Raw genomic sequence first — 12,310 nt, forward strand, 5'->3', positions numbered from 1 at the left:
TCTCATGGGTATATACACATTAATATGTCAAAATTTACCAAATTGTATACTTTACATATGTACAGTTTATTGAATGTCAACTCTACTTCAGTAAAGCTGCTAAAATATTTAATCTAAAAAATTAATAAATGCACTTGATGCAAAGTATCTCTTCCAGATTCTGTCAAAGGACCTCGCCCAAAAAGGAAGGTAGGCAAAAGAGCATAGATCAGGGTTTCAAACCCTGCTCTGCCACAAAGTCACTATGTGACTTTGGGTTGGTCACCTAACTTCTCCTGGGCTTCCTAAGTTTCTTCATCCATAAAATGGGGCTAATATTCTGCCTCACAGGTTTGTTGCTAGAATTAGAATGATATGAAGGTGGGAGAGTGTCCCTAGCACATTGTGGGCCCCAGTACACATCAGGCCCCATCTCTGAGGTGGTTAGGTCCTTTTCTGTTCCCTTCCTTTCTGTCCTTTCCTCTTTCCTTTCCGACAGGGATCTTTGTCACAGAGACATTCAGAGGAGAAACAATGAGGAGGAAACAGGGCAGAGGGTGTGTCTGAAATTGTGTTCCCTGAAAACAGTGCCTGAGACCTGGACTTGAGACTTCCTGGGGGTGGTTCCAGGGATCAGGAGGAAAGAGCAAAAAAATGTGAGTCGGGGAAGGAGAAAATGGCAATAAAATGTTACATGCTGAGCTGGCTACTGACATGGAGTTCAGACAAGCCAGAGAGACTCTGAAGAACTGTACAACACACCTCAGAAAGGACACGGGCACTGACCCATGTCCTCCGTTGGTTAAGGGTTGCCCTCAGAGCGTTCTCTCTCCTCTGCTCTCCCCACACTCTGTCAGCTGAGGGAGAAAGGCAGCAACAAGGCCCTTTGCATGGGGCACTGGGAGGGTCATAGGACCTCTGGCCACAGCTGCAGCTCAAAATTAGAGGCAGCCTGAGGACACATGGCCCAGGGCACCCCAAGCAGCTGCCTCAGGCCCAAAGCCTATCCTTGGGTCAACACTATGACCCTCTTAAGCTTGTTGAGGATCTCTGAACCAGGCAACGAACGCCAAGAGCCTTTCAGCAGAGAAGCCAGAGGATTGAAGCCAGGATTGAAGCCCTCTCTCCTCCAGACCTCAGGCAGGGACACACTGACTCCCTCAGTGGCTCCTTCAGGACAGCTGGCTGGGAGAGAGGAGAGAATACCCGAGGGGTGAGTCATTAAAGGGGCCCTTGGAGGAAAGGGTGGGGCTGGGAATTTATCAGTAGGAAGAGTCAGCCATTTCACTGAACAGTAGTTAAATCAGTTTTCTCTGCTCTACAAATAAATTGTGAGCCAGAAATGTCGCTCAGATTGGAAATACAATAATGCTTATTGTGATAATGCCTCTCACTTATTGAGCAGGTAATATGTATCTGGAAATGTGCTGTATTCTTTCATGCCTATTGCATTTCATCCCCACAACAAGCCAATCCAGTAGGTACTATAATTAACCCAAACTCCGCCGAGAGGTTGAGACGCTTGCTAAAGGTCCAACAGCTAGTAATGGACAGAGCAGAATTCAATTCCAGGAAGCCCGATGAGAGCTTATACCATTGAACATTAGGCCACACTCAACTCCCTGAACAGAAAAAGCAGGACACTCAGCTGGGAAAGTAGTTGGAAGCTGTGCCCTGCCCCATGGGATGAGAGGGGCTGAGGGAGCAGGGAACTTAGATTCTTTACGTTAACTAGACACAGTAAGAAAGAGAGAAGGACTCCACACTGACAAAAAGGTGCATTATGGTTGTTTCCACCCCCAAAGCAAACACTGACCTTCTTATTTTTATCTGTATTTTCTAATTTTCATAAAATGAATTCATGAAATGAGTGTAGGGATACCACAGTTCAGCTTCCTCTTTGTCTCCAGGACGTTGTCCAGAGATGTAGCAGCTTTTCTTTCCCACCAGCCCTACCCTAACCTATAAATCTACTCTTTGCTGCTCCTTCCTGATGTCTTGCAACTATAAGTAGGCCTGCTGACATTATATTCTCTTATAAATGATGTTTTTCATTTATAGCTGTTCAAAACCTTTCTAGACCCACGGTGCAAATGTAGAATCAAAAGAAGTCACCCTTCCCAGCCTCCCTTTCTTTGAGGGCGCAGACAGGCAACTTAGATTCTGTCAATGGGACACTCCAGGACACAGCTCCAAAATGCACTCTGCACTGAAACAGATGAGGCACAGGGATGCTGTTTTGCTGGGACAGGTGAGCACAGGGGAGATAAGTGAGCTAGAGGCAGTGTGGTTCCTTGTGAAAGCATCAGTCTCTCCACTCTGCTAAGGAAAAACAAGTAAAAAGAGGCTTTTGACTTGCTTGGAATCCTAAAGGAGAAGAGCACACCCTGGTCACTGGAGGGGGCTCCCAAAAGGAAAGTACCTCCACGGCAGGAAGAAGCAGGGGCCGTAGTGGGTGGTGTCCCTTTCCAAGTGGAAAGTGTTCCCCATAACTCTTCTCCGTACAAAGCCTGGGGCTTGTTTTGTGACTTTTCTAAGTTGAGGATAGCCCAGTCAGTCCCCAAAAGTGACAATTCGTTTGCCCACAGTTACACCCTTTCCCCCTCTGGGTTCCCTATGAGCTGGAGCAGCCTTGCTGCACTGCCACAGTAAAAAAGGGTTCGTATCACTCTAGGTTTGTTGCTCACATCCAGTCAAAAAAAAATAAAGCCTTTTTATTTCTTCATCTGCAAATTTTGGACAATAAATCCAGCCTCACAGGACTGTGATGATGTACTGTGAAAGTGCTTTGCAAACTATCAAGTGTGGAAAAGACCACCTTTTATCACTGTCCACGATGATCATCATGCCCTGGGTGGGGGAGCCACTCAGCCAGTCCCAACTGCACGAAGTTCACACTGTGGGCGTTACCCTTGGCTCATGGCAGCCTCTCTGCCTGGAATCACCTCCTCTGCTTATGTCTGTCAAATCTTGCTCATCATATTGGAACTCTGAGAGCTAATAGCATCTATCAAATATCAAAGGTGATGTCAGCAGGCCTACTTACAGCTGCAGGATACCAGGAAGGAGCAGCAAAGAGTAGATTTATAGGTTAGGGTAGGGCCGGTGGGAGAGGGAAGCTGCTACATCTCTGGACAATGTCCTGGGGGCAAAGAGGAAGCTGAATTACAGTATTACTATGCTCATTTCATGAATTCATTTTATGAAAATTAGAAAATACCGATAAAAATAAGAATATAAGTGTTTGCTTTGATGGCACTTACACTAAAAAACAATAAGAATATAAAATATAAGAAAATGAAAATCACCTGAAAGCCCACCAGCCAGTAATAACTACTTTAGACATTTTTCTATTTGTCCATTCAGATATTTTTCTAAGCATATATATATGTATATATATGCTTCTTTCTTCATAGTAAAATTTAATGTTTTCAAATAGCTAAATGTTTATTAATGTAAATTTTCACATCTCCTTTCCTAATACATGGAGTCATATTTTTAGGAGATCCTTTTTTGTGGTAAAATACCTATAATATAAAATTTACCATATTAACTATTTTTAAGTATACATTTTATTGCCATTAAGTACATTCACATCGTTGTATAACCATTGCTGCATAACTCTAGAACTTTTCATCTTCCTAAACTAAAACTCTGTACCTATTGGACAGTAACTCTCCATTTCCTCCTCCTCCAGCCCCAGGAAACCACTATTTTACTATTTTACCAGGAATACAACTCTATATTCACAGATAGTTTTCCTGTTTTTGAGCACTCTCAATCATTCTGATGTCTCCTGGTTTCCACCGTGACTGTTGAGAAGTGTGCTACCAGGTTGGTTGCTACTTTGTAAATGATCTGTGCTTTCTCTCTAACATTTGAGATTGTTTCTTTGTCTTCATTGTTCTTCAGTTTCATTAAAATATATCTAGATGTGGATTTCTGTATATTTATTCTTCTTGGCATAAGTTATGGTTCCTGTATTTGTGAATTCTTATCTTTTATCAATTCTTGAAAATTGTCAGCCTTTTTTTCTTTGAATATTGCCTTGCCCCCATTGTTTTCTCTTCTCCTCCTTATGGGATTCCAATTTGACATATGTTAGAACTCCTCGTTCTTTGTCTCTTAACTTTTCTATCTGCTTGTCTTTGCTGCATTCTGAAGAATTTCTTCAGATCCATCTTTCAGTATACTAATTCTCTCTTCAGCTATATCTTCTGTTTAACCAAGCATTGCAATTTTAATTATAATGGTTACATACATTTTAAAATTTAAACCCATTGATTATTGTTTCTGCTGATTCTCCTTCATGGTAGTTTGAATCCTTATATATTTAGTAATTTTTTTGTGAGTTTATACTTGGCTGAATTTAATCCAGCAGACCGGATTGAGGATGCTTTCCACCAAGGAGGATTTAATTTGCTTCTGCTGTATACTAGGAGACATTAATAATCTGAGGCCACTTAAATTTTTCAGCAGAAGGAGAATCAGCAGAAACAATAATCGAAAAGTTTAAATTTTTAAGGACTTCAGAGTTTGGAATAATCAGATAAAGAATCTAAAGAAGCTATTGTAAAATGTTTAAAGAAACAAAAGATGGAATAGAAAAAAGTGAACAAGGAATAAAAGATGATCAAAAACACCCAGATAGATTTAGGAAAAAAATAGAATATCAAGAAATTTTAAAATGTTTTCATTTCCATTAAGAATGCAGCTACTTTGAGGGTCCCAGCTTTATGGGGAATAGGCTGTCTCAGATTCACTCTCCCATCTCCCTAGGCCCCAGGGCTTATTCTGGGGTTCTCCTCCAACCCTTATATGTCTACCCAGTGCCCAAAGCTCTAGGTTTCTAGTTAGTTAACCTCTCTGTTTACTTACTGTTTACTTTTTGTTTTGTACTGTTTTGTTTTACTGGTTTCAGGGGATGTCCTTGGGGGATTATCTTTATTTTCTTGGGAACTCACTAATGAATTTTAAAACATATGTTTTTTTTTTGCTTTCTATAGCATTTAGGTGTTCTGCTATGGGAGGTTTTGAAAATATCAAATCTGTCCTACTACTGGAAGAGGATTTTTAAAACAAACAAGAAATGTGATTATATCGTACATATTATTTTGTAACCTGCTTTTTTCCCCATTTGGTATATGATAAACATCTTCATATTAATAAATGATGTTATTAATAAATGATGTCTACATCGTCATCTTAATGGCAGCATAGTTTTCTGTTGCATAATTTATTCAATCTTTTTTCTATTATTGGATATTTAACACTCTATTTTTTCACTGTTATAAACAATACACTTCAGTGATATCTTTATAACTAAATCTTTGCATGTACCATCATCTTCTTTACTGTTTAACTGTTTAGAAAATTAATACATGCTCAATGTAAAGAAAAATTCAAACACTAAGGAAAATGAAAATTCTCCATAATTCTTTTTACTGTCACCTCAGTTAATATGATTTGATCTATAATTAGAATCTCTTAATCAAACAACAGATGGGAATTAAGACTAGAATATGCAAGAAGACAGACCATACCCACCCTCTCCCCCAACCCCTACAACAACCATGCATAGGGAACCAGAATTCATACTAGGGATGAACTGAAGGTAATTAGAGACAATTAGAAGCAGAGAACTGAAGGAATGAGAAACACCAAAGCAGACTCCAAAAGCCTGGGAAAACTGTGGTCAGAGGCACCATGCCTCAGAAAAGACCAGAGCTCCAAAATCCAGTAATCAACTCTGCCTGGGTGCACCCCTCAGCTCTCTGGAAGCCAAGGATCTTGTGAGGCATTCTCTCTAGACTCTTCTCCCTGCCCCTCCTAGTTTTAAAGGGGCTTAGTTTATTTTGAGTCTAAAAGTATTATAAGCCTTGACCCTATACCCAAGCCTATGCTTCATAGCTTCTATCCCTGATTCTTAGGGTCCTGTCCCAATCTGAAGACACCCAGCCATGAAAAGGTCTTTAAATACCTTTCCATAACTCCTTTCTGCCTGTTCACCTCAAGTGGATGTATTGAGCTCAGGGTCTTCTCCATGGAGAGAATCGTGAAAGGAGTGGCTGCCCTTTCTGATGACTCTCAGCTTTCCTGATTGTAGGTTTTTTTTGAGGACCTGCTACCCTTCTTGCTCTCTTAGATTCTGTAAGACACCAACATATTTCTATACTAATGCCTAGTTCAGGTAGATTCTGTTAACTGGGGGTGAGAGCCCCAGACCATAAAGGAGCCCAATCTCTTCTTTCCTCCCAATGAGTATGGAGCTCCATCTGGGGTGATCAGTGTCTTAAGGAAGGCTCAAAATTTGGGGTTATTTGTTCATTCAATCCAACAAATATTTATTAGACACCTACCATGTACTGGCTTTTATGGAGACTACAGTCTAAGAATTCCCTAAATAGCTCCAAAATAGCATGAGCTGACCCCACAAGAAGCCATGGTGTGGATTCTGGAGTTGCCAGTTGTTCTAGAAAACACAGTTAACTGCTGGTCACTTCTGCTCCAACCCTGCAGAGCCCGTGGACCACTGGACAGAATGGAAAGCACCTTTCCATTGGTGAGCACCTTTTAATGAGAGCTGATCCACAGGGCTGGATCTCCCCATGAAGGACTGAGTGCCTAGGGCTGGCCCTGTCTAGTTTCCACAACTTCCACCCACGGTCAGGCCTTGGGGAGGCAAAATACAGACACCTTCTGTCTACTCTAAATCCTTAAGGCTCTCCATGTTCCTGAGTTCTCAAAGAGTCCAGAGCAAAAGCTTGTTGGAAACATGAATTAATCAGGGTATTTCCATGGAGGAGTTGCCATGCGAAGGAGAAGGCAGGAAAGTGCTGAGGTGTTTCCACTGCAGTGTACACAATGTCAGCACCCTCTGGCTGGCCTAATACATCCAGCCTGACCACAACGCCCTGGGAGTGGGTCTTGGGCCTGCTAGCTCCAGGAGCTTCTGTTTATAGGGCAGGCAATGTCAGGGCTTACCTCAGCAAGAGCAGCTACCAGGGACCCGGCAGGAATACAGGTAGGGATCCTTCACTACCCTGGATGCTGCTTCACACCTTCCCCAGCCACCTGCACGACCAGCTGAGTGGCACAGCTCTGAAGCCTATGTGAAAATGGACTAACGTGATGGTTCAGAGCCAGGCTGTAAGTCATTTCCATATGGGTTTGAGCAAGATACTTAAGCTATCAGTGCCTCAGTTTCCTCATCTATAAAAACGTAATAAAAGTAGCACCTATGCCCTTAGGGTTAATGTGAGAATTAAATAAGCTAATATGTGTGCCTGGTCTGTGGTAAGCCTGACAGATTGTTGACTACGATGTTAGGGCAGCTGTGGGAGAGCTGAGCCCTAAAACCATAAAACTCTCCTCCCCACCCAAGGCCTGGTGGTGGTGGAGCTGGGAATCCCTGGGAAAGTGGGGGGACACAGGCTGGAGGGCTGGCTTGACTTTGGGTTCCTAGAAGGTGAGGACTCCTTCCCTGGCACCCTCAATGCCCAGCCACACCTAACCTGGCCGGGGCACCTGCAAATGCACAGGAAACACTAGGCAGAGAGAAAAGCACAGGCTCTCCCTCTGCCCCACCCGGGGCCGGGACTCTAGAGGCGCTTCTAGGGGAAGGAAGTTGCTCAGTCACTCAGTGTAGGGGTGTAGATCGGACCCGGGAAGCGGAATCCCGGCCTTGGTCTAGAGATTGACCAAGACCCTTTCCCCTTCTCTGCCCAAAACCCCAGCCTCCATCTGTGAGGCTTGCAACTTCCAGAAGTCCCTCGTACCTTCCAACCTAATGTCTTCCGTCAAGTTTCGGTGAGTGGGGAGGGGGATGTCAATCTGCAGCCTCCACATTCACTCACACGGCGCCTAGTGGACACGTCGGTCCGAGAACCCACGCGCCCCCGGAACGGAGGGGCTGGTGGAGGGAGGCTGGGGGTTGTGCCGACGGTGCCGAGTCCCTGGGATTGGGGGGAGCAGGCCGCCGGCAAGTAGGCGAGACCCCTCTCTCAGGTCCAGCGGTGGCTCCGCCCTCCTGGTGTCCCACGAGGAACTGGAGAATCCGACGTTGGTCTGCCGAGGCGGGTTCGGCGCGGTATTCCGGGCCCACCATAGGTCGTGGCATTTCGATGTGGCGGTCAAGATCGTGAACTCGTGAGTGACCCGAGCTCCGAGCTAACGGGCTCTGGCCAAGGTGGAGCCGCTGTGCTCTGGGGCCTGAATGGCGAGGGGAGGGATCTTCCCAGGGCCGGGTCGTGACTGCAGCTCTCTCCTGGAGTGTAGGGAGAATATATACAGGGAGGTGAATATATACAGGGAGGTGAAGGCCATGGCAGGTCTGCGTAACACATACGTGCTGGACCTCCTGGGGGTCACCGAGAACCTGGAGTGGGACGGCGAGTCCGGGCCGGGTCTGGTGACTGCATTCATGAACTATGGCTCCCTGGTGGGGCTGCTACAGCCCCAGTGCCCTCGGTCCTGGCCGCTCCGCTACCGAGTGCTGCAGGAAGTGGTGCTCGGGATGTGTTACCTGCACAGTAAAAACCTCCTGCACCGGGACCTCAAGCCCTCCAACGTCCTCCTGGATCCAGATCTGCACGCCAGGGTCAGTTCATCCATGCCCCAGCCCAGCTGCGGGACGAGGCCAGCCAAAGAGCTGCTGCAGCCCCCACCGCCCACCGCCCACCGACACAGGACCGCAGCCCTGTCTATTGAATACCCTCAGCCTCTCCCGCTGGACGCAGGCTGCCCAGGGGTCAAGGCCCAGCCAGGAGTTTTAGCCCCTGCCATACCAGCTGACAGAGGCCCTGACCCACCCGAGTCAGTTCCACAGGCCCACCCCACCAGGCCCTCAGAAGAGCCATGGCTGACCTAGCCCAGGAGACTCAGACCCTGACACCCACAGGAAACCTAGATCTCCCACCCAAAGGCCCCGCTGACTCTACCCTTCCTCTGACCTTTCAGACCCCCTTTACAAAACTGGACCTACACCTTCTGGGGGGAAGGGAGTTCTGGAGACTACCTGATCCCCCCCCCCCGTGTCTCCCCTACCTCCCCCTTCTTCCTTTCCTTTGCAGCTGGCAGATTTTGGCCTGTCCACATTTCAGGGAGGCTCATGGTCAGGGGTGGGGTCCACGGAGCCAGGGGGCACTCTGGCCTACCTGGCCCCAGAGCTGTTAGCTAATGTAAACCGGAAGGCCTCCACAGCCAGTGATGTCTACAGGTAAGGTACCCACCGCAAACACACATCCCAGATTCCTACACCTCTCTGGGCCCTTCTAGGGGTTGGTATATGAGAGATGACTCTTATAAGTGGTTGGGCTAGACCTCAGTTTTGTGTCTCTTGCAGCTTTGGGATCCTAATGTGGGCAGTGCTAGCAGGAAGAGATGCTAAGGGTGAGACTCTAGGCAGACTCTGGGATCATTAACCCCAAGTGCCCTCCTCCCAAAACCCCCAAGACTTCCCCTTCCTGCTTACCTACTTGACTGCCTGCTCCCTCCTCACCTACTCCTTGGAATATACTCCCTGCCTCTTTCCATGACGGAGCAGGTGCCCCCTCAGACCCTGAATACCTTCTTGTCTCACCCCTACCATCACCCCAGCGGTGTCCCAGACATCACTGGTGCGTGAAGTAGTCTGTAAGGAGCAGATCCGGCCTCCACTGGCAGAGCTGCCCGCGTCCAGGCCTGAAACTCCTGGCTTAGAAGGACTGAAGGAATTAATGCGGCGCTGCTGGAGCCATGAGCCCGAGGACAGGCCCTCCTTCCAGGGTGAGCTGGCCTTTCTGCTGGCAGCTGCGGGGCTCGGGTCTGGCAGCAGGCTTTTCCCAGGGAAAGAAGTTTTGCTCACCTGCGACCCACTCTGCTATCCCTCCAGAATGCCAACCAAAAACCGAAGAAGCCTTCCTTCTAGTGCAGGGCAAGATAAATGCCTCTGTCACCACGGTGAGCACTCAATAACTCCCACCCCCAGGAGCTAGTCAGGGATGCCACAACATGGCTGCCTGGACATCCAATGACTCCCCACTGACCACTGCTTTTTATTCTTTGACCCTCATCCCCACCATCCCCACACCATCCCCGAATTCCCAGGCAACAGATTATGAACCAAAAGATTACTCCCTGGGTTTACTCTGGCTCTCCCACCTCATGCCCAGCAAGCTCCTCCTATCCCTGCAGGTAAAGGAGTTTCTGTATGACCACAGGAGCAGCAGCAGGAGATTATCTGCCCCAGAGTCAGGCCAAGGAGGAACAGAAATGGATGACCTTGCGGGGACCACAGGAAGCCAGTACTCTTATAATAATTTCATGGTTTCTGAGATGATAAAGAACCTGAATCTGGAGCAGTACCCCAGCTCTGTTCCTGAAAAATGCGCAAGCTTTGCTGAGAGAAGCAGGGCACAGGAAGAGCAGATTCAGCATGCTAGGGTGGCAGGGACAACTTCAGATTCAATGGCTCAACCTGCTCAAACTCCACAGACCTCATCTTTCAGAAACCAGATGCCCAACCCCACCTTGACTGGAACCCTAGGTCCTGGACCCCAAGGGAATCAGGTGAGACACTGGCAGGCCTAGGAGTTACACTAGGACTCCTGTGAATCCTGTCCCCTTGCCAGGGGGAAACTTGGGGCTGAGAGGATGTGCAGTGGGAGAACTAGGCTCTAGGACAAGCCTGAGAGCTCTGTGTTGTTTACAGGGAGCTGAGAGACATGACATGAACTGGTTCTCCAGGGCCCTGGGGCCAAATCCAACAGCAGGTACCCACTCTCCACCCCTATCTTTCCCCTGATCAAGCCTTCCACCAGCTTCTTCCTCAAGACCTATATATAGATCCAGAGTAGCTTGCTGCAGGGAGGGGAGAAAGGGCTAGAGGAGATCTAATCCAACCTTCTCATTTCATAAATGAAGAAACTGACACACACTAGGAGAGGATCCCCCTGAGGTCACACAACGAAACCTAGATTTGTCCCTGGGTGTTCTAACTTTCCCCAGCACCGGCTGTGTGAGCCCCTAGGTAGTCCAGAGGGCCTCCCAGCAAAAACTATCAGGGTTTCAGATGTCAGTGGCCACTCCTCTTAAGCCTCTGCAAACCCAACTCTGAAAAGGCAGCCTGAAGGAGAAGGCACAGGGTACACCTCCACATAGCTACTGGCAGGCAGAGACCCCATATTCTATCCCCAGCTTTGCCTTTCTGACTGCTAAACTGTCCCTCCACCACCACCACCGCTATTTCTCTCAAAGGGCTCTGTTAACTTATACCACTGCTCTGCGGTGCAGATTGGAAACAACAACTACCTGACTAAGCCACAGAGAACTACCTTGTCCAGGCAAGGCCTGGCACCTTCGGGCGTGGGTAGGGGCTGGCAGCACCCCAGACCCATGGCTTCAAAAGAAGGCCCCAAAGAACCTGAAGCCTGGAGTGGGCCACAGGGCCAGTATAATCATAGTGGGAATTAAAGCACCTTCTAAGCTGCCTGCAGAGGTTGAGGAAGAGCACCACGCCTTGTGGACCCCGACTTCCTTCAAGAGCAGTCATGCCTGCGCCCAAACTGACTGTGATGTGCTCCCCAGATCCACAAATGTGAGTCAATAAATGTGACTGAATGTTAGCCAAAGCCTGATGCAGGAGTCTGTGGCTCAGCCAGGGAAGGGAGGAACAAGAATGGGGGACAGTGTGCTGGCAGTGAGGGAGGAGGAGGCACTGTAGCTCCGCCAAGGCAGGAAATGGATGATGCTGGGGGCTGGGAGTGGGCAACAGCCTGGCACACAAGGTCGGGTCCAGCCTGGGCAGGAAGGAATCCTGGAGGCCAGGCTCCCTAGGCCACTGTAATCTCAGGGCGGGAGCTTCCTCCAGAACCAGGGACCTCACCCTAAGCCTAAACTCTTGGGGATAGAGGCTGTGGTCTCTTCTTCTGGGCTGTGGCCAGGCCCTGGGGAAGGGGGTGAGTCTCCTTGGGAATTCAGGAATTTGCAGACTCTGACCCTTCTCCTCCCCTGCACAGTGCCCCAGGCTCTTAGAGGCCAGCCCCATGCTATCACCTCCCTCCGCCACACACTCACATGCACAGTGCTCCCTAGGTGTAGGAGCCCTTTTGATTCTCAGCTGGTGTTCGGGAGTGGAAAGTTATGGCTCTGCAGAGCTACACACAGATGTGCCCCCTCCCACAGAGCTAGGGACAAGAAAGTGTGGACAGTTAAGATGCTGCCACAACACTGCCAGCTGGACGGAGAGGTGAGGGGAATGAGTGCTCCCAACTCTAACCTAGATCCCAGCGCCCATCTGGCATTGGCACTGGGACCCACACTCTTCCCTACATTCCCGCAGGGTTTCGCCCTC

At 48.1% G+C, this 12,310-nt stretch overlaps 1 protein-coding gene across 1 annotated transcript; it reads left to right on the top strand.

Annotated features, from left to right (window-relative positions):
• The first annotated feature begins 7,624 nt into the window (after nucleotides 1–7,624).
• RIPK3 (receptor interacting serine/threonine kinase 3) lies at nucleotides 7,625–11,567 on the top strand. Its single transcript, XM_045569697.1, has 10 exons — nucleotides 7,625–7,788; nucleotides 7,987–8,127; nucleotides 8,272–8,578; nucleotides 9,051–9,196; nucleotides 9,323–9,369; nucleotides 9,577–9,744; nucleotides 9,851–9,918; nucleotides 10,153–10,527; nucleotides 10,670–10,731; nucleotides 11,211–11,567. Exons 1-10 carry the CDS (start codon nucleotides 7,769–7,771, stop codon nucleotides 11,428–11,430), a joined length of 1,554 nt encoding a protein of 517 aa, XP_045425653.1. The 5' UTR covers nucleotides 7,625–7,768; the 3' UTR covers nucleotides 11,431–11,567.
• Nucleotides 11,568–12,310: the final 743 nt, after the last annotated feature.

This window comes from Lemur catta, chromosome 1 (assembly GCF_020740605.2).
Source record: "Lemur catta isolate mLemCat1 chromosome 1, mLemCat1.pri, whole genome shotgun sequence".
Taxonomy (NCBI): domain Eukaryota; kingdom Metazoa; phylum Chordata; class Mammalia; order Primates; family Lemuridae; genus Lemur; species Lemur catta.

Bases quoted from the DNA above. Each gene is read 5' to 3' on its own strand.
- RIPK3 (XM_045569697.1), top strand. From the start codon at position 7,769: ATGTCTTCCGTCAAGTTTCG. The intron at 7,789-7,986 runs GTGAGTGGGGAG...CCCCTCTCTCAG, and splicing joins ATGTCTTCCGTCAAGTTTCG to GTCCAGCGGTGGCTCCGCCC. The intron at 10,528-10,669 runs GTGAGACACTGG...TGTTGTTTACAG, and splicing joins CTGGACCCCAAGGGAATCAG to GGAGCTGAGAGACATGACAT.